The 19,864-nt window shown below is 56.4% G+C and overlaps 2 protein-coding genes and 1 non-coding gene across 4 annotated transcripts; all 3 read left to right on the top strand.

Moving 5' to 3' along the window:
• Positions 1 to 51: 51 nt before the first annotated feature.
• CB4H12orf57 (chromosome B4 C12orf57 homolog) lies at positions 52 to 2,664 on the top strand. Its single transcript, XM_045466346.1, has 3 exons — positions 52 to 1,193; positions 1,478 to 1,654; positions 2,433 to 2,664. The coding sequence occupies exons 1-3, from the start codon at positions 1,142 to 1,144 to the stop codon at positions 2,582 to 2,584; spliced, it is 381 nt and encodes a 126-aa protein (XP_045322302.1). The 5' UTR covers positions 52 to 1,141; the 3' UTR covers positions 2,585 to 2,664.
• Positions 795 to 856, top strand: LOC123592315. The gene has a single exon (XR_006709704.1). It is a non-coding gene; the product is annotated as a U7 small nuclear RNA (small nuclear RNA).
• A 444-nt stretch (positions 2,665 to 3,108) lies between the features above and the next one.
• Positions 3,109 to 18,053, top strand: PTPN6 (protein tyrosine phosphatase non-receptor type 6). Of its 2 annotated transcripts, none has more exons than XM_045466266.1 (16): positions 3,109 to 3,363; positions 8,032 to 8,154; positions 8,367 to 8,561; positions 11,154 to 11,343; positions 11,503 to 11,619; positions 11,706 to 11,819; positions 11,943 to 12,039; positions 12,430 to 12,509; positions 12,676 to 12,825; positions 14,195 to 14,326; positions 14,452 to 14,606; positions 16,645 to 16,712; positions 16,814 to 16,965; positions 17,064 to 17,155; positions 17,549 to 17,669; positions 17,860 to 18,053. In XM_045466266.1, exons 1-15 carry the CDS (start codon positions 3,350 to 3,352, stop codon positions 17,661 to 17,663), a joined length of 1,794 nt encoding a protein of 597 aa, XP_045322222.1. In that variant the 5' UTR covers positions 3,109 to 3,349; the 3' UTR covers positions 17,664 to 17,669; positions 17,860 to 18,053. The 2 variants fall into 2 exon arrangements, with proteins under 2 accessions (XP_045322222.1, XP_045322223.1); XM_045466267.1 differs by lacking the exon at positions 3,109 to 3,363 and adding an exon at positions 7,785 to 7,941.
• Positions 18,054 to 19,864: the final 1,811 nt, after the last annotated feature.

Genomic DNA, 19,864 nt, shown 5'->3' on the forward strand with positions numbered 1-19,864 from the left:
GAGAGAAGGATGTGGAACCGGACACAAGTGGGTGTAGCGACCCCTGCAGAGTTGGAGAGGAGATCTCGGAAGAGCCAGGGGCCCTGGAGCCCTGGCTCCGCTGGAGGGGTACTATGGAGCTAGCCAGTCCCCTCTTGAGTCGCAAGGCTGGGAAGTCCAGATGCTGGAGGCCAAGGACAGGCCCGCCTCTGACAGGGTCAGGCCTAGGAAGCCACTCAGACTTTGGAGGCGTTTCTGCCACTGGCCCCACAGCTAGGAGCCACCGGAGTCCAGAATCCTTTCCGTCGAATAGATTGGGAAACGGTTATGAAGCGGAGGTGCAGGGGCGGAGTTCCACTAGGTTAAGGCGATTCGAAGTCTGGATTCTTAAGTACTCCTTGGTTTGAGGAGGAAGTGGGTGACCATTTCAAACGTGTGGAAGAGAAGAGAAATTGGAGGGCGTTACTTTGGAGCGCACACCCCTGCACAAGGCCATTTTAGGCAAGCACGGGGGCCGCCTCAGCGCTCAGCGTTTATTGCAGCGAATCACATCGTTCTCAAAAACTGCAGGGGGTGTGACCAGCTCTCCCAGCCAATCAGCTTTGGGCTCATTTGCATAGGTCCGAATCAAATGTTCACAAACTCTAGAAATGGATGATATAAACAAGTTTCTTTTTCCCCTATCTTTCCTTCTGAAAGTTATAGTGTCCCTCGTTGATTATACAACAATCAGAATTAGAAAACTCGACACTGAGCTCACCCTCACCAATAGTGGCGTTCATGGATATCCCATGTTCTCTCCAGGCCACTTCCTGTAGTGTTACAGCTCTTTTAGAATTTGTCTAGCAGGTTTTCCGGTTTTTACCGGAAGACCCCCTCCACAATACGTTTTCAACAATAGAGCTATCTCGGTTTTAGAAGTGGTTTTCGCTTTTAGATTTTTTTTTTTCTTTTTCATCCCCCAATGGCATCGAGTCCAGTTGGGTCATCTCTCGTTTTAAGGCATTTTGGCGTTTAGTATTGCGCTGCACCGCGAGGCTTCCGGCTGCCGCTGATGCTGCTTCCCTTCCACCCCCGTCAGTTTCGAGAGTCGCTCTAGCAGGCTGATCGTTTTTCCCGTGCATTTCCTTGGTTCGGCTGCACGTGCAGCTTTTGTTACCCTATGGCGTCCGCCTCGGCCCAACCTGCGGCCCTGAGTGCCGAGCAAGCCAAGGGTGAGAAGCATTCTAGCCACCGGGTGGGCTTCCTGTTGGAGAAGGGCGTGGGCGGAGGGTACGGAGCGAGAGGTGTAGTTGCGCCGCCGGGAAATGGGGGCACAGGATACCATCTTTCTCTCGCCCCCAAAAGGGGTCCTTGCCCCTAGAGCGAGGGAATCTAGGCCGAGTTTATCGGGTTACTGTGGCTTCGGCCCACTAATTCCCTGCCCTCTTCCCTGCGCTTTCGGTTGGGCCCGCCGGCCATGCTCTGACGCCTACCCGGGGATGCATCTGCCGCACAGTGGTCCTGGCCGAGGTCATCCAGGCGTTCTCGGCCCCGGAGAACGCCGTGCGCATGGACGAGGCTCGGGACAACGCGTGCAACGACATGGGCAAAATGCTGCAATTCGTGCTGCCCGTGGCCACGCAGATTCAGCAGGAGGTTATCAAGGCCTATGGCTTCAGCTGCGACGGGGAAGGTGGGTAGGATGAGGGTCGGGGTGAGTGGGTCCGGGAGAGGGCGCTCGATCCATCGGGTCCCTGAGCCGTCTTCCCTCATCTTGCCACACGGAGGCAGCCACAATCTGACGAACAGTATTGGCGGGCAGAGCCAAGGGTCTCTTGTGAACTTGTGCCAGGCGAAGCCTTAAATGCTGTTTGCAGTTACCCGTAATTATACTGTTACCCCATTTTAAGATGAGGAAACAGACTCTAGCAGCAAACTAAGTGCCTGAGGTCACAGCAGAGCTGGACTGGAACCCCCTTCCGATAGCTCTAGTTGGATGTCTGCGTGACGGTGCACTTCTGCAGCCACTCCAACGTGTTTTAGCTAGTCTCTTTTGGAGGGTTGGCTGGCTAATTTCCTTGATGAGATCATGGTGTTCCCCAAAGGTGCTTATTGATTCAGCCCAGTTGGCCCATGGCCCTCCTGTGTCCAGGTTATAGACTTGAGATCTTGTGGATGTTCATGCTTCAGGTTCTTGTGACTAAATTGCTAAAATGTTTCACCTGATCATGAGACACACACTGCTTTGGGATATTTCATTCAGTGCATCCCATCCAGTTGTGATGGGTATAGACCTGGAAATGGTTCACCCAAACGACACAGGGCAGAGGACTGCTTGTGTCTTATTTTGTAGACAGCTCCCTGACTAGAGGGGGAGCAACCGGTGACTCAGGCTCAAGCTGCCCCCTCCTGATGTCTGGGGCACACTTGTCCCCTGGGGGTGTGGGTTGACGCTCCACTTCCCCTTGCAGGTGTCCTTAAGTTTGCCCGCTTGGTCAAGTCTTATGAAGCCCAGGATCCCGAGATTGCCAGCTTGTCGGGCAAGCTGAAGGCGTTGTTCCTGCCACCCATGACATTGCCGCCCCACGGGCCTGCTCCCGGTGGCAGCGTGGCTGCCTCCTGAGGGTCGGCCCTCCCCTGGGACACTGCCCAGGAAGGGAAGACCTTGATGTTCCAGAGGATAATAAACATGCCTGTGACTTAGCCTCAGTGTCAGTCTTTTGTGACCCTGACAACCTCCACCGCTTGGCCCCAGGTTCCCTCTGCCATTCCAGGCTGCTTCAACTCCCTGTCCAGATCCTTCCTAGGTTCCTGCTGGGCCCAACTCTGCCTGCTCCAGGGCACGGTGGGAGGAAGGACTTGCCCCTTAACACCCTGGATGGGTGGGTGGTCAGGCCTGCACAGGTGGCACCTCTTCTTCCTGGGTTTTTCCTGAGGCCCCCTGGCTTGTGTGTGTGCTGGGAGGCTCCCCTATTGGTTGGTGTTCCCTTGGCCAGGGTTACTTCCTGGTCTTTGCCTCCACCCGCCCTCCCTCCAGCTGCTCTGTCAGCTTGAGCTCCAGGTGGAGCTCCAAGTGGCTCCTCCCCTCCCAAAGGAAGGAGGCCAGGACGCCGGCCCTGGACTACCCAGCGGGGCTGGAGGTAGAGTCCGGCCTCTGTGGGCAGTCTGAGGCCAGCCCCGCCCACCTGTCCCTTTTTCAGGGATCACTAGTCAGGGGGCTCGTCGTCGTCGCTGTGGTGCCATTGGCCTGGAGGGCTGCATCAAGGAGGAAGTAGCTGAGTTCCCAGTGTTCTTCCTCACCTGTTTGGGCTACTGTGCACAGCTGCGCCCAGGCTCGGCCCCACCCCTTGTGGCCCTCTGCCTGTGACTCCCCCATCCCTCTGGGGAGATGCTGTCCGGTGGGTAAGTCCCCGGCTCCACCTGGCTGCCACGGCCTCCTCTTAGTTTGGGAGAGAGGGGCAGGGAGGGTTCTTGCTCATTCCTGGCAGGTGTGCGACCATAAGGCGATCTACTTCCTGTCCCTCCCTCAAGATTTGAGGAACTCTAGGCTCATTCATGCCCCTCTGCCCCCTCCTCCTTTTCTCTGTCTAGCTCGTTTCCCCCGACCAGATGTGTATTTATTCTCTCCATTGCATGTTTCCCTTCACTCTCTGGCCTCCTGCTTCTGCTGTCTGCTTACCAGAAACCCTGGGTCGCCCACATCATCTGAAACATAACGTGTCTGGGAGGCAGACCTGAGAAAGTTCCCCCTTCTTCCCATGTAACTTCCCAATGTCTGGTGTTCATTCTACTTTCCTTCGGTGCCCCTCTGCGTCCCCCTCCCATGCATCATTCATTCAACAGATGCATGCGGGGCACCTGTGCCAGGTACCTTTTACGGTGCTGGCAATAATGGAGTGAAGAAGATGGGGTCCTTGCCCTCACGGAGCTTCATTCCAGTGGGAGGCAGCAGACTACACAAAGAACCCAGTAAATAGGACAGTTTTAGATTCTCAGGAGTGTTCTGCAGAAACGTGAAAACAGCTTCATGTGCTAGCAAGTGACCGGGGGTGCCAGTGGCATCACTAACTGGAGGGATCCAGGAGGGCTTTCCTGAAGAGGTGACATGTGCCCTGAGAGCTGGATGTGAGGAAGAGCCAGTCATGTGGTGACCAAGAGTCCAGCACCCCTGAGCAGAGGCCCTCCTGTGGGGACAAAGGAAACAGGAAACAGGGTGCCCCAAGCAGAGTAAAGCAGTGGGAGGGAGGCGTGGACCCACAACTTCACGTGCGGTCAGGATGGTGTGTCCGTGTGTGGGTATTTGCACCGGGCCGGGTATGTGTGTAGATGGCCGAGGATGGCGAGGTGCGTGCGTGGGACTGTTTGTGTTTGTATATGTGTGTCCTGTGTGGGTGACAAGCCGGGTGTGTGTGTGTAAAAACAGGAGCTGAACTTGGGATCAGGCATGTACGTGGCTGTCGATGAGCTTGTTTACTCGACACAAACTGCATGAGGTGGCATGCTAGCCTTTGAACATTCGAAGGTTGGCAAGATTGGCTGTGGACCCCACTGTGGCAGGGCCGACTCTGCAGACGCTCTTGCTGCCCCTGGCTCCGGGAAGGAGTTCATGGTCTTTTGACGGGGCTCAAAGTCCAGGACTCAAGGGATGGTCGGTATTAGGTCATACGATAAACAGACCAAGCTTCCCAGGTACCAGAAAGAAGGGGGAGGCGGGGAGAGCCCCTTTTGGGGGGGGGGGAGAATCGATGTTTGATATTTCAAAAAGTGATAAAGTAGTCATCGTAGGAAAAATACTTCAGTTCAGCTTTAACACTTTGTTACTACTTTTCCTTAGTGTTTATTGAGGTCTAGCATACAGAATGCACATGAATGTTAAGCGTACGGCCTGATGAATGTCACATTTACATACACCTGTGTATATACCACCCAGATTAAGACGTAGAGCATTCCCAGCACCCCACTTGTTCCCCAGAAATTGCTGCCTCCCAGTCAATTTATTCATTTTTATAAAGGTAATACATACCCACATGCTACAACATTCAAAACGGTATAAGGGAAAGAAGACATCCAGATGGCCAACAGACACATGAAAAGATGCTCAACATCACTGATCGTCAGGGAAATGCAAATCAAAACCACAATGAGATACCACGTTACACTTGTCAGAATGGCCAGAGTCAGAAAGACCAGAGATAACAAGTGTCGATGAGGATGTGGAGAAAAGGGAGCCCTCGCGCACTGTTAGTGGGAATGAAAATTGGCGCAATCGCTGTGGAAATCGGTATGGAGTTTGCTCAAATAATTAGAAGTAGAAACACCATTTGATCTAATGACCCCACTTCTGAGCCTTTACCCAAAGAAAATGAAAACGCTAACTCGAAAAGATATCTGCACCCCTATATTCATTGCGGCATTGTTTACAGTAGCCAAAGAATGGAAGCAGCCCAAATGTTCATAGACAGATGAATGGATAAAGAAGATGTGGTATATATGTACAATGGAATGTTACTCTGCCATAAAAAAAAATTTGCCATTTGTGACAACATGGATGGATCTAGAGGGTATTGTACTCAGTGAAAGAAGAGAAAGACAAAGACTACGATTTCACTTATATGTGAAACCTACAAAACAAAACAGGGGTGCCTCCTGTCACAATTGGAAGAACATGTGACTCTGATCTCAGGGTCGTGAGTGTGAGCCCCACACTGGGTGTAGACATTACTTTAAAAAAAATCTTAAGGGGGGGCGCCTGGGTGGCTCAGTCAGTTGAGCATCTGACTTCGGCTCAGGTCATGATCTCACAGCTCGTGAGTTCGAGCCCCACGTCAGGCTCTGTGCTGACAGCTCGGAGCCTGGAGCCCGCTTCGGATTCTGTGCCTCCCTCTCTCTCTGCCCCAACCCACTCGCATTCTGTCTCTGTTTCTCTCAAAAATAAATAAACATTTAAAAACATTTTTAAAAAATCTTAAAAAAAAAAAAAAACAACCAACAACAAACACCCAACTAGCAGAAACAGACCTATGAACACAGAGAGTAAAATGATGGTTGCCAGAGGGGAGGCGGGTGGGAGGGGGCAAAATGGATGAAGTAGAGTGGGAGGTGGAGGCTTCTAGTTACGGATAGAATAAATCATGGGGATGAAAGGTACAGCACAGGGAATACAGTCAGTTGTGTTGTAATAGTGTTGTGTGGTGACAGATGGCGGCTATGCTTGTGAGCGGAGCATAATATATAGAGATGTCGAATCACTATGTTTTACACCAGAAACTAATGGAATGTTGTGTGTCAATTACCCTTCTGCTAAAAAAACAGGTACAAGGGAGAGGTGAATGTCCCTCCCAGCCCTCTCCTCCGGCCACCTAGTTTCTTTCCCTAGGGGAAGCCACCAGTACGAGAGCTTTCTGCGTGCCCTTTGTTAGATTGCTTCCCTCGTTTTGGTTTGGCGTGTTGCGTTTGTCTGTGGGATTACACACAGGGAGCATCGTGAACCTCTAGTGTATAGGGCTTCTTGAGGTCATCCAGCCGAGAATATCAGTCAATGGCAGGGACCTCAGTCCCCAGGAGACAGGCCCCTGGTCAGAGTCCTGAGCTCTGGCTAATTCAGAGCCGCCCCCTTGACAAGAACCTATGGCCCAGGTATAGGGTGGAAGGACCCCCAGGGGGCGTGGAAGCTCTACCCCCACCTGCTTTCCCAGCTCTGCTTCCCCTTGCATTCTGTTCCTTGTCTCCACTGGCTGGTTAGGGCACAGAGGGACAAAGACTAGGGCAAGAAGTAGAAAAGGTGTATGTTTGACAGCTGCTCTTTTGTCCATCCCAGTGCCCCAGTGGTACCTCTTCAGATGTGCAGGTCAGAGGAGGCGAGGGCACCTCTCCCTTTGTAAGCATCTGCTTGGCCGTGGCTGTTAGGAAGTGTCCCCTTCCCTGCAACCCCCAGTGGACAGGAGGTCCCGACCTCTGTTCTTTGAAGCCCTAAGGCCTGGCATACAGGAGCTGAAATCACTGACCTTGGAACCCCTGTGGGGTTCATCCCGGCACCGCCACTTAACTGACTGCCTAACCTCAGGCAAGTTCCCTACCTTCCCTGAGCCTCAGGTTCCTTGTCTGTAAAATGGGGATAAAGATAGCGCCTGCTTCATTAGGGCTCTGATGAGGGATAAATCAGATAAGGCACATAAATGACATGAGAGCACAGTGCCTGGCATACAGGGAGACTCCGTGAAATGAGAGTTGTGGCTGTCACTGTTATTTTTTTTAGTGTTTATTTATGTATTTATTTATTTGAGAGAGAGAGAGAGAGAGAGAGCACACAGGCAAGTGAGTCGGGGTGGGGGGCAGAGAGAGAGGGAGACTGAGAATCCCAGGCGGGCTGCACGCTGTCAGTGCAGAGCCCGATGTGGGGCTCCAACTCCGAGAACCGTGAGATCATGACCTGAGCCGAAAGCAAGAGTTGGACGCTTAACCAGCTGAATCACCCAGGCACCCCTCAGTGTCACCATTATTATTAGCTTGGACCAGGGAAGGCTGTGCGACACGGCTGGTGGAGGAGGAAGGGTTGGCATGTGACTGCGAGCGGGCTCACGTTTACGAAGCCCGGTCTTCGCCTGTAGGCTGCAAGGCACATTGGCGTCCTTCTTTCTTGTGTCGTCACCCTTGCGGAGTGCCATGCTCCTGGAGCCTTTGATGGCAGACGACGTGTGGGAAGTGGGCCCCCTCCCCACCCCCACTGCCACCCTGCTCTGCTTCTCTTCTGCGCTCTGCTCCAAAACGAGAAGTACAGTGAGTTCCCCCAAGGGGTCGGCCGCGCCCCTTCCTGTCCCCGCCCTGCTGGCTGTCCCAGGCCAGTGGAGTGGCAGCCCCAGAACCAGGACCGCCAGGGCTGTGAGGCGGCCTGGGCGCTGGGAGTTGGCGGCCTGCCTGGGCTCACCAGCACATCTCATTCCCTGCACCCCCTTCCTCTCAGGGAGCCCCCAGGATGGTGAGGTAAGGTCCCGGGAACCACGGTAGACAGGAGGCGAGGGTGCCCTGCGGCCGGAGGGACCTCTCCTCACTCACTGCCTTCCGGGCCTGCAGGTGGTTTCACCGAGACCTCAGTGGGCTGGATGCAGAGACGCTGCTCAAGGGCCGCGGGGTCCATGGGAGCTTTTTGGCTCGGCCCAGTCGCAAGAACCAGGGCGACTTCTCCCTCTCCGTCAGGTAGGTGGCTCTCAATTCCAGCCAGGGCCCGCATTTTGCAACTCCGTTCTCGGTTCCAACCTCCCAGCCCCCAGCACCAGCATGTCCCCCGTCCCCCCTCCGTGTCTACCCCGTCCCTGTGTGTGCCCCGTGCTCAGGACCCCAGCCCATCCCCCTCTCTGTCCCTACCTCTCCTCTTACACCCACTGGCCTCACCGTCCGGTGCCCCGCAGGGTCGGGGATCAGGTGACTCACATTCGGATCCAGAACTCGGGAGATTTCTATGACCTGTATGGAGGGGAGAAGTTTGCGACACTGACGGAGCTGGTGGAGTACTACACACAGCAGCAGGGTGTCCTGCAGGACCGGGATGGCACCATCATCCACCTCAAGTACCCGCTGAACTGCTCCGACCCCACCAGCGAGAGGTGAGGGGCTTCATACCCTGACCCACCCCCGCGTGGAGGTGGGCTGCCTTCCCCCCCTCACCCCATCCCTGATTTTCCCATCCTTCCTGGGGCTCCGTGGGCCTCTTTCTTCCATGTGATCCTGGGCCTGTGTCTCGGGGCACTAACCCCTCATACCCTTTCCCTCAACCCCTGAGAAAGCAGGGAACATCATCTTGCCCTTTTCCGGGGTCCCTGTCAGCTGGCCTCCCAGGCCTGCTCGTGATGCAGAGGCCTGGTGGCCGCCTTTCACAGTAGGCCAGCTCTGTTGTTAGAAAGCTCTTCCGTCTATGGAACCGAATCGGCCTTCGTTTAGCCACTCTCTCCCCCAGCACAGGTTGGTAACACAGAGAGACGAATGTTGAGGAGGGACAGAGGAGATTTGTATTTACGACGACATTTAATGCCTTATCTCAGCAACACAGTGATGACGGGTCTGCTTTTGGGGGCTTGGTAGAGCTTGACCAGAACACAGACCAGTTGAAAACTGTCCGATATGGTTGTGTGTGCAAGGGGCCTAGTACCTGGACACAGGACACTCAAGGCATTTCTCCCCTCTCCCTTTGGCTTCAAAGATGTGGTCCCCACGACTGGGCAGGCTGCTCCCTATGTGGTCTCCCTAAAGCATGGTGGGGGGTGGGGTGGAGGACCAGAACATTCGGCATTACACCATGGCTCACTTTAGTGGCTGTATCTCAATGACAGCTCCATTAAGGTGAAGGGCAGCCCAATAACTCTAAGGTATTTTTTGTTTTTGTTTTTGTTGTTGTTTTTTTACACTCCTGGGGCCAAGCCAACTTGCCCTTGTCCTGTATTTGGGTGTTGATTGTTGAAATGATTGTGAATCTTGATTCTGTCCGTTTTCGGTCTTTCTGAGATGCGTGCCTCCCAACTCACATCAGTATTTTTGTTCAAGTCACTGATTCAGAGTTAGAACTGGGTGAGGCTGAGGTGAAGGCCCCGGGGCCCACCGCTGGGCACCACTCACCAGCCAACATGAAGCCACTCATCCATTTGCCTTGAAGCCACGTCTTCTAGGTGCGAAGCCCAAGCATGGATGACTTTGCTCATGGTGGCCCTCCTTGGTCCTTATTGGGTATCTGCTCCCTCTCGTTCTTTTCCTATGCCCCGCCTGCAACGTTAAGGGGCCTTTGCCACCTAGACCCTCTTGAACTCAGCGCGGTACCTCTCTTTCTCCTTGCCCAAAGCCGGCATCTTCCCTGCAGGAGGATGGGTTGCTGGAGGCCCTGGAGAAGCAGTAGGTTGTGGACGGAGCTAGAAGAGGGAAGGAGCAGCTAAGCAGACCCCCTGGAGAGGAGGCTGGGGCCTGGCTTCAAATGGCTTGGGAGAAGGGGGAGAAGGGCAGAGCTGGGGGCTGGGGGGCAGGGAAGGATGGAGGGAATCCAGGCCAGGGAAACTGACTCCAAGAGGCCCTTTCGGTGACCCACGCCAGGACGCCAGCATGCCTGGCTCACGCCTGACCCTGGGATTGCGTGGGGGAGGCTCCTTCTCCAAACCTCCCTTTGTGTTCCCAGCCCTGGCCCGCTGCCTCTCCTCCTCCCCTCCTCGGAGGAAATTTGCATTTGTCCCGCCAATGGCTAGCTCTCTGCCTATGGTCAGCCTGACATTTGCATGGAAACTTCCTCATCCTGGGCCAGGGGGACGAGGGTCAGCCCCCTCCCCATTGCCTGGGGGGGCCCTGGTCTATCCCTGATTGGTGGGACAGGGTGGCCTGGGGTGCTGCTTGGGGACAGGGAGGGAGCAAGGTGGGGCAAGACAGACTGGTCCCCCCCTCCTCCCCCCATCCCTGCGGTTGGAAAATGCCCCCTCCCCTGGTCCCTGGGCTGAGGAAACCTCACACCCTCACTTCTCACTCTCTCCCCAGAAGGAGTTTTGTGTTTTTTCCATCACGTGGTTTCCTGTGGGGCTGGGCATTGTGGGGCTACAGTTTCCTCCTGGGAAGGGGGTGTGCTTTGGGGAAAGGTCCTAGTTCCGCTTTCTGCCCTTCTGAGCCCCTCTGAGCCCCAGCCTCCCCTTCAGTGATGTCACCCTGGACACCTCAGAGCCCCCCACACCCCTGTTTCCCCAGCAGGGTTGTCTGTCTTCCCTGCCACCCAGGGGGGAGTTGTCCCCATCACGACTCCCTTGTGACTTCCGTCTCTCCCAATCTCCACTGCTCTCTGCGCAGAGTTTGGCCTCTGTGCTTCTCTTGGTCCCCCTCCTCTTTCCCTAGCTCAGCCCTGGCTTTCATGGAGACCCTTCCTCGGTTTCTCCCCTACAGTTGTTCTGGATGTGGCTTGCCTCTGCCTCTGTCTCATGCTCTCAGAGGCGGGCCTGGCTACCACCCAAGGGCCTTGGGCCCAGCTTCAGGCTCCTTATCTGTAAAATGGGATCGTACCTACCTCTCAACATTTTTGTGAGAGCAGTGGACCCAACTATGGTGGTGGATTTGAAAGCATGTAGCACAGCGCCTGGCACATCATAGTCACTCTTTTTCCCTTTCTCTGTGAATGTCTCTGCTCAGTGCCTGCCCCTTGGCCTAGGGGTCACCTTCCCTGATGTTGCCTTCGATAGGTGGTACCACGGTCACATGTCTGGGGGGCAGGCAGAGACACTGCTGCAGGCCAAGGGTGAGCCCTGGACGTTTCTCGTGCGTGAGAGTCTCAGCCAGCCTGGAGATTTTGTGCTGTCCGTGCTCAGCGACCAGCCCAAGGCTGGCCCAGGCTCCCCACTCAGAGTCACTCATATCAAGGTCATGTGTGAGGTAAGGCAGCCGGGCAGCGGGGAAGGCATCCTGCCGGGGCTCCTGTCTATGCTCAAAGCCCCGGCAGTGGGGAGGATCAGCTTAGGCTTTGGTCCAAGGCTGGGGGTGTAGGGAGGGAGACTCAGGTCATGCAGAATGGCCTGACTTGGCATCCCTCAGGGTGGACGCTACACGGTGGGTGGCTCAGAGACCTTTGACAGCCTCACAGACCTGGTGGAGCATTTCAAGAAGACGGGGATTGAGGAGGCCTCGGGGGCCTTCGTCTACCTGCGGCAGGTGAGAGGGGCGGGCCTGGCAATCCCTCCGACCCAGGAGCTCTGTGCTCTCAAGTGGGCGCTGACTTCTCACCTGTCCCCGCCCAGCCGTACTATGCCACTCGGGTGAACGCAGCTGACATTGAGAATCGGGTGTTGGAACTCAACAAGAAGCAGGAGTCGGAGGACACAGCCAAAGCCGGCTTTTGGGAGGAGTTTGAGGTGCGTGGGGTCTCAGGCCCGTCCCCTCTCTCCCCACCCCATACACTGGTCTGCCCCGTCTTATCTCTGTGCGCGGATGGCCCTCCGGGGGCGGGCACTCAGTTTCCCCCTCTCGCCCTTCAGAGTCTGCAGAAGCAGGAGGTAAAGAACTTGCACCAGCGGCTGGAAGGCCAGAGGCCAGAGAACAAGAGCAAGAACCGTTACAAGAACATTCTTCCGTGTGAGCACCCTGCCCCCAGGCTGCCTTCATCTCTCCCACTTCCGGGCAGCGTCCATTCACCCAGGAGACTCCCCTTCCCCCAGCCAACCTCCCTCCATCTCATAAGGTCCCTCCTCCCCGCCCCAGGAGGGTCCACCTCCTCACCCACACAACAGGGCCTCCTTCCTGCAGAGGGAGCCTCCCCACACTAGACGTCCACCGCCCTCCTTCCTGAGACCTCCAACCCCGCTCCCCATGTGGATCCTCCGCCCCCACCTGCCCACAGTGCTCGGAGAGCCTCCTGGTCTCTAAGATAAGAATGGCCTGTGAGCTTAGGAAGGGTCTGACCCAGGGGCTGGTGAATACCTGGCTGACCCAGGCCCATCTTGTTTCCTCCCTGCCCACCCCCAGTCGACCACACCCGAGTGATCCTGCAGGGACGTGACAGCAACATCCCTGGGTCCGACTATATCAATGCCAACTACGTCAAGGTCAGTGGCGCCCGCTGGTCACATGGGAGGAGAGGCTGGGCCCTGGGGATTCCCCATCTCACGGGGGTACTGGAGCCAGAGACGCGTAGCAAAGTTAGGTGGTGAGGAGGGTGGTTGGTGCAGGGGCTCACAGTCCTGGGATGCATCTCTCTACCCTTGCTTCCAGAACCAGCTGCTAAGCCCCGATGAGAACGCTAAGACCTACATCGCCAGCCAGGGCTGCCTGGAGGCCACAGTCAACGACTTCTGGCAGATGGCATGGCAGGAGAACACCCGCGTCATTGTCATGACCACCCGAGAGGTGGAGAAAGGCCGGGTAGGGCCAAGTCCCGTGCTGTCCCCTCATCCCCACCCCTTCCCCTCTCCCCTCCCCCGCTCCAGTGCTTTGTCATCCATCGCCATTAAACCAAAGAAATGCCAGACGCCAGGGCAGAAAGTCCCCTCAGAGGGCAAAGTCCAACCCTTGTTGGGAAACTGAGGCACAGAGACACTCTTGGATAAGCACTGTCTCCCAGATCCCTGCTTCCAACCTGGGGCGCTCCTGACCACCAGACCCCAGTTTTAAGTGGGCTTTCTTCCTTTAAAAAAAAAAAAATTTTTTTTTAAATGTTTGTTTATTTTTGAGAGAGAGAGAGAGAGAGAGAGAGAGAGATAGAGTGCGAGTTGGCAAAGAGAGAGGGAGACACAGAATCTGAAGCAGGCTCCAGGCTCCAGCACAGGGCCTAACATGGGGATCGAACTCATGAACTGCAAGATCGTGACCTGGGCCGAAGTCAGACACTTAACCGATGGAGCCACCCAGGCACCTCTTAAAGTGTCCGGAAGCAAACCTGCCTCCTGCCCCTCCCCCACCTGTCCCCATCCAAGCCACAGCCCTCCTGTCCTCCCTTGCCTCGTAAATCTCTCTGGAGCCTGCCCCTCACCCTTACCCCGCCACCCAGCCGGTATCCCTGCCTGTGGGCCGTGCCCTTCTACGGCACCTCTGCACTGGGGTCAAAGGGGTCCCGCCCAAAGCATACACTCCATCAAGCTGCTCCCTCTCTTGAACACCTTTCAGTGGCTCCCAGTTGTCTTCAGGTCACACTCTGAGACCTGGCCGTCAAGGCGGGGTGACTTCGCTACAACACTCCCTGCCTCAGGTTTCCACGCCTTGGCATCAGCTCACTTTCTGCTAGGAAATGACTTCCTCTCTCTCTGCACTCTCTCTGCCGGACAGACTCCCTGTTTTTGAAGACCTAGCTCAAATGCTTCCTCCTCCGTGAAGCCACCTGTGATTTCCTCTGTAACCTGGAGGGAGGATTAGTCTCTCCCTCTACCCTGATCCCGAATGGCTCTGTTAACCCCGTTCGCCTCTCTGTGACCTCCTAGAGGCACAGGGGCAGAGACCCTGTCTTCGCTGTGTCTGCGACTCCAGCCTGGTCTCCGCAACTTCACGTACAACGTGCGCACCTGCAGATGTTTCCCGAATGAATTGCAAGGTTGAGTGGCTGGTCAGGTCTCACCGCCTCTTGGTGGCTGAGCCAAGACTGGATCCTGTCTCTGACTCTCGGCCAGTTCATCCATTTGTCCAACAAATGTTGTTGACTGGGCCAGCGCCAGGGACCCAGGACCTTGCAAAGGGCCTGGAACAGGTCCCCGTGTGTCGCTTCTGTGCCTCACTCCTCACCCCCACCCTCCCTTTTCAGAACAAATGTGTGCCATATTGGCCAGAGGTGGGCACTCAGCGCGCTTATGGACCGTACACAGTAACCAATTGCGGGGAGCACGACACGGCTGAGTACAAACTCCGTACCTTGCAGGTCTCCCCGCTGGACAATGTGAGTGTCCCCTCCATCCTCGTCTCACTCCCGGGGCCCCTCCTGGGAGCTACTCTCATGTCTGGTTGGGTGGGACGGGGTGGTGTGTGGGAACAGAGGGCACTGGCCCTATGCACTCTGCCCAGGGGGACCTGGTTCGGGAGATCTGGCACTATCAGTACCTGAGCTGGCCTGACCATGGCGTCCCCAGCGAGCCTGGGGGTGTCCTCAGCTTCCTGGATCAGATCAACCAGCGGCAGGAGAGTCTGCCTCATGCGGGACCCATCATTGTGCACTGCAGGTGAGAACAACGATGAAGTTAGTAGTCGTGATGGCCAGTAAATCCTGCTAAGTGTCGCGTGCCGCTCATCGTAAACACTGCTTTCCGAGCTAATGCATTTCACGCGTCCGTCCCCCTGATCCCAGCCTCATGCGGGCTCCTCGACGGCCCCAGACCCCTGTGGGAAACTTAAGCTTGAACCCACCCCATTGATTGATCCTATGCCTGGGGGTGGCTTCTTCAGAGACTTCGAGACTTCCCTGGATGTACCGTCTCATCCAGCCCTGCCACATACAGATGAGAAAACAGGCCCAGCAGCTTGCCAGCTGGTCTGCGAGACAGCCTGCATGGACACTCACAATAGACCTCGGTCCTGGTCATGTTGTTTCCTCACACGGGCTTACTCAGCGTATATATTTTCTCGGCCCCAAGCGTCTCCCATCTGGGGGCAGTGTGGCTCCCTACGTTTTCTCATTTTCCCCTCTGTAGCCCCCGGGGCGCTTAGCCTTCTCTGCTTCTCCCTTCCCAGCTAGTGACCCCAGCTTGGCCTCCAGGGTTTCGTGGCGACAGGTGGTATCTCTTCCAGAGGGGCCCATGCATCACTAGCTCCACTGGAGAACCTCATGACTAGGAGACCCTGTTCCTGCTAAACGGGGAGGTGGGGGGTCAGCAAGGAGGAGGTGGGGCGGGGGGGCCCATCAGGCCTGAAGGGCAGAGTCCTGTAGATGGGCCTACCCAGCCCGCCTGGCCTGGGTGCATGGGAGGCAGTGGGTGCAGGTTCCTGGACAGAGACCGTAGTTTTAAATTTCAGTTCTGCTACTCACCGGCTGTGTGATCGTGGACAAATTGCTTGGTTACTCTGACCCGCAGATTCGTCTTCTGTAAATTCAGGATCTCCTATGGTTGCTCTGAGGGTTAAATGAGACCCCGTCACTGTGTGTCGGGAATACAGTGAATCCCTGAAGAAATGGGAGCTGTGAATGGTTTAATAACTCACAGCAGGAAGAGAATGGGGAAACGGGAGCCTGCTTTTTCTGCTTCCCTGCCCACTCCCTCCAAGTGACCCCAGGCTGCGAGGGCCTCACACTTCTTCCTTCTTCCCACCAGCAACTGCTTGTCCTGGGGCAGGGCTGGGTGGGCTGAAACTGGGGGTACCCCCCACGTGCCATCTAAGGGACTCTGCTCTGCCTCCAGGGGCAGGCCCATCGCCCACAACGACCCTCCTGCTAACCCCCTTCCACTTCTTGAAATCCCCACGGCCTTTATTTAGATGCTACAGGAAGGAAGTGGGTAAGGGGGGGGGGGTTATTTTTGACAATCTGGGTTTGAAATTAGACAGTGCAACTCAGGTCACCAGCCTGATGGGCCCAGCAAAGGGGGTGGGACTGCAGTCTCCGAGGGGTCCTGAGGTTCCCCGGGGCTGTTTGCCCAAGGGTGGTGGCACAGGGTGGGGAAGGGGACAGCCCTTACTGCGTGGCTCCCCCACCTCTCCACAGCTCCTGACCCCACTGCCCTTTGTGCCCTGCTGTCTCTAGGGCTGCCCTTTCCCTGCCGTCAGGGTCTGAAAAAAAAAAAGAAAAAAAGGGAAACGAAGCCCTGCTTTAAAAAGCTCTAAATATAACTTTAGAAGGGCAGGGGCGGGGTGCAGGGAAGGCCTCATTCAGGCCAAGGGTGTGGGAGAGGGCCAGGGGAGGCCCGGAGTGCCTGTGGGGCAGGCAGGACCTTGATGGGGCTGGGGCTCCTAGATCCTCCAGAGTAGGGAGCAGCCCGCAGCAGGAATGAGGCGTCAAAGCAGGAAGTGGTGGCGCAGGGAGTTGGGATGCAGCCGGCTGGCCTGGGAGCACTTGAGAGCCGGCCCGCCTACAAATCCCTGGGCTGAAGTGATGTGCGTGGGTGCGGAACCAGGGAAGCTTCCGCCTCCGGCCTGCCGGCCCTGTGACCCCGGGTGTGTTACCTCATCTGTCTGGAGCCTCAGTTTTTTCATGTTACCACGCTGGAGCTGAATGCCGGGGCTCCCCCTTCCCGGTGAGCCTCTGACGGCGCCCCCTTCCCTCCCCAGCGCAGGCATTGGCCGCACGGGCACCATCATCGTCATCGACATGCTCATGGAAAGCATCTCCACCAAGGGTGAGCGGGACCCGTGGGAGACGCAGGTGGGTGGCCGGGTGAGCAGCCCCTCGGTCACCCCCTCCGCCTGAGCCTGAGGTCCAACTGCCATGCCTGCCCAGGGTTGGACTGTGACATCGACATCCAGAAGACCATCCAGATGGTGCGGGCGCAGCGCTCCGGCATGGTGCAGACCGAGGCGCAGTACAAGTTCATCTATGTGGCCATCGCCCAGTTCATTGAAACCACCAAGAAGAAGCTGGAGGTCATTCAGGTGTGTGTAGAGAGGGGCCTGGCGGAGCTGTGGGGGGGCGTGGGCATCACCTGGTCCCTGCTGGGACCACCGCCCTCCCACCACACCTCTGCCCACAGTCCCAGAAGGGCCGGGAGTCAGAGTACGGGAACATCACCTACCCCTTAGCCATGAAGAACACCCATGCCAAGGCATCCCGCACCTCTTCCAAGTGAGTGACCCCCGCCTGCCACCTCCCAGCATCTACTCCCCCCCCCTCCTCCTCGGCCCGACCCTCCCTTTCCAGAGATGACAAGTGCTGCTGTCAGGGAGACCTGGGCTCAAGCTCAAGCTTGACTCTTACTACCTGTGTTCACAAGTATTTCCTGGGTCGGGCCTATGTCTATGTCGGGCCTGCGCTGGGTACCAATAGCATTCCTGGTGTAGAAGATGGAGCCTTTGCCCACAAGGAGCTTCTAGTCTAGTGAGAGGACAGTGACCAGGTCTCCTCTCTCCTGGCCTCAGTCTGTTCACCTGTGAAATGGGGTGGGCCAGACGGGGCCGCTGGAGCTGGGTAACCCTGCACGGTCTCCTGACCTGTGCCAACTGCCCACCCCACCTGCAGACACAAGGAGGATGTATATGAGAACTTGCACAGTAAGAACAAGAAGGAGGACAAGGTGAAGAAGCAGCGGTCGGCGGACAAGGAGAAGAGCAAGGGTTCCCTCAAGAGGAAATGAGGCGGGGTATGGCCCCTCTGCTTAGGGCTCCTCCTTGCCCTGCCCCCCAGTGTCGCTGGGTCCAGTGCTTTCCCCTGGATGGATGCGGTAGCTGCGGCCTTCCCCTGCCCTTCCCGGCCATTCCAGACCTTCTTGTTCCCCTTCCCCGCTTCGGTTCCAGCCACCCCCTTACTCCGTTCCTCCCTTCTCTTTGCAGCCTCAGCCCTGATCCCTGCAGAGGCCTCCGGTGGGCCAACCCACGGCCGGAACTGAGGAGCCCGCCCCCATTCTATTGTAATTTAAGTGGCTGTGTCCCTACTTCCCTCTTCCTGACTCTGTATATAGCCCCGCGAGACTCCAGGCAGCATCAGGCCCTATACTCTTGTAAATAAAGCCCCTAGGATCACTGTGTGTGGGTCTCTAACTGTGACTGCCTGGGCCTGGGGAGCTCAGAAGGGGACTGGGGGAGGAGGAGTGAGCAGGGAGCCGTGTGTGTGTGTGTGTGTGTGTGTGTGTGTGTGTGTTTGTGTGTGTGTGTGTGTACAAAAGCACAAAAGCTTGACTTTCACCTTTGACCTGACCTGGTTCTGGACTCTGCTTAACACACTAGGAGTGTGACCGTGGGCCAGATTCCTCAGTCTCTTCTTTAAAGTGGAGAATGATGAAAGGTTACAGCACAGGGAATATAATCAATGGTGCTGTAATGGCACCTTGCATGGTGACAGATGGCGGCTGCACTTGCGGTGAGAGCGTAGCATAACGTATAGACTTGTGGAATCGGTAATTGGTACACCCGAAGGCAATGGAACATTGTGTGTCGACTGTACCTCGGTTAAAAGAAAAAAAAAAAACCTATATATAAAATAAAATGGAGGATGATCCTGAGGGTGGTTGTGAAGATCATTGAGGTGAGGGATCAAGGTCGTAACTGGCAACAATAATTCATTACACGTTTGCCACGTTTGCCACGTGTCAGGCACTGTTTACAAGACTACACACTCATTCCTGTTTCACCGTGGGTGGCTGTGTTATTCCTGTTTCACCGTGGGAAAAACTGAGGCACGGGTAGGTCACATGACTTGCTCGCAGACACACAGCTACCGAGCAGTGAGGCTGAGATTTGAACTCGGGCCGTCTGTCTGCGGAGCACACACTCCTGGAGAGGCAGCCTTGGTCGCCCTGAAGTGACACAACCGCACTCCTCTAGCGCTGACTTCTAGATCTGAGAGCTGAGACCAGTACAAGCCAGGAAGCAGGGGCCTGGTGCCACCCACTGCCCCACCCCTCTCTGGGCTCCGGTGAGCCGTGCTCCTCCCTTGACGGGAGCCCCTACTGGCCTGGTGCTCCTGGGCAGTTTTATTTTTGTCCCCTCGGCCTTGCCCTGTGTCCAGGGTGGACTACCAAGGATCCCTTCTTTGTGTTAAGGCTTTATCTTGATTTGAATTAAGGCCCCTCTCCTGGCGAGTTAAGCCTGTGAGGGTCCCACCCAGGAAGGCCCAGCTCCCTGCTGCAGGAGAGGCCGAGGGGTGGGCTGGCCCCTACTGTCATTCATTAGCATGTGCTTTACTTGAGTGTCCACTGTGTCACAGGCACTGGAGCAGTGCTGAGGGCATGATGTGAACAAGACAATTCCTGTTGGGGAGCTAGGAGACAAGCCCACAAACAGGAAATAAGTACGGACAGGTGTCAAGGATGCAAACAAAGGAGACTGAGAGGAAGCTGGGAGACCAAGGAGAGCTTGGATTGGGCCACACAATAGCTCCTGGAGCCATGGCCCTCCAGGGGGTGGGGGTGGGGTGGAGCGTCACCTGCCGCCTTGGGGGGGGGGCGGGGAGGACTCTTCTCTCCCGGCAACGCCTAGAGCTGCACAAAAGAAAGGCAGGTCCCACCCCTCTAACCACCCTAGGGCCAACTGCTCCGTAGGCTGGAACTTGCATCCAGGGCATTGAGGTGGGTCCAGGAGCAGTTCTGCCCCCGGGGTGCTCGGTCCGTTTCCCACAGAGCAGCAGGGGCGGTTCTCCCCACGGGATGGCTAGGAGGGCTGAAGGACAGCAGCTCAGTACTTTCACCAGCAGGGTAGGGTCAGTACTGCTGCTCCTGGCCAGCTCTGGCCTTCTGGCAGGGGTGGGCTCCCCAACTTTAGGGCTGAGGACAGGGAGACACCCTGCTGGGGGGCTGAAGACACCCGTCAACAGGCAGGGATGCCCGGCAGGCGGAGGGCA

The sequence above is a fragment of the Leopardus geoffroyi genome, chromosome B4 (assembly GCF_018350155.1).
Source record: "Leopardus geoffroyi isolate Oge1 chromosome B4, O.geoffroyi_Oge1_pat1.0, whole genome shotgun sequence".
NCBI lineage: Eukaryota > Metazoa > Chordata > Mammalia > Carnivora > Felidae > Leopardus > Leopardus geoffroyi.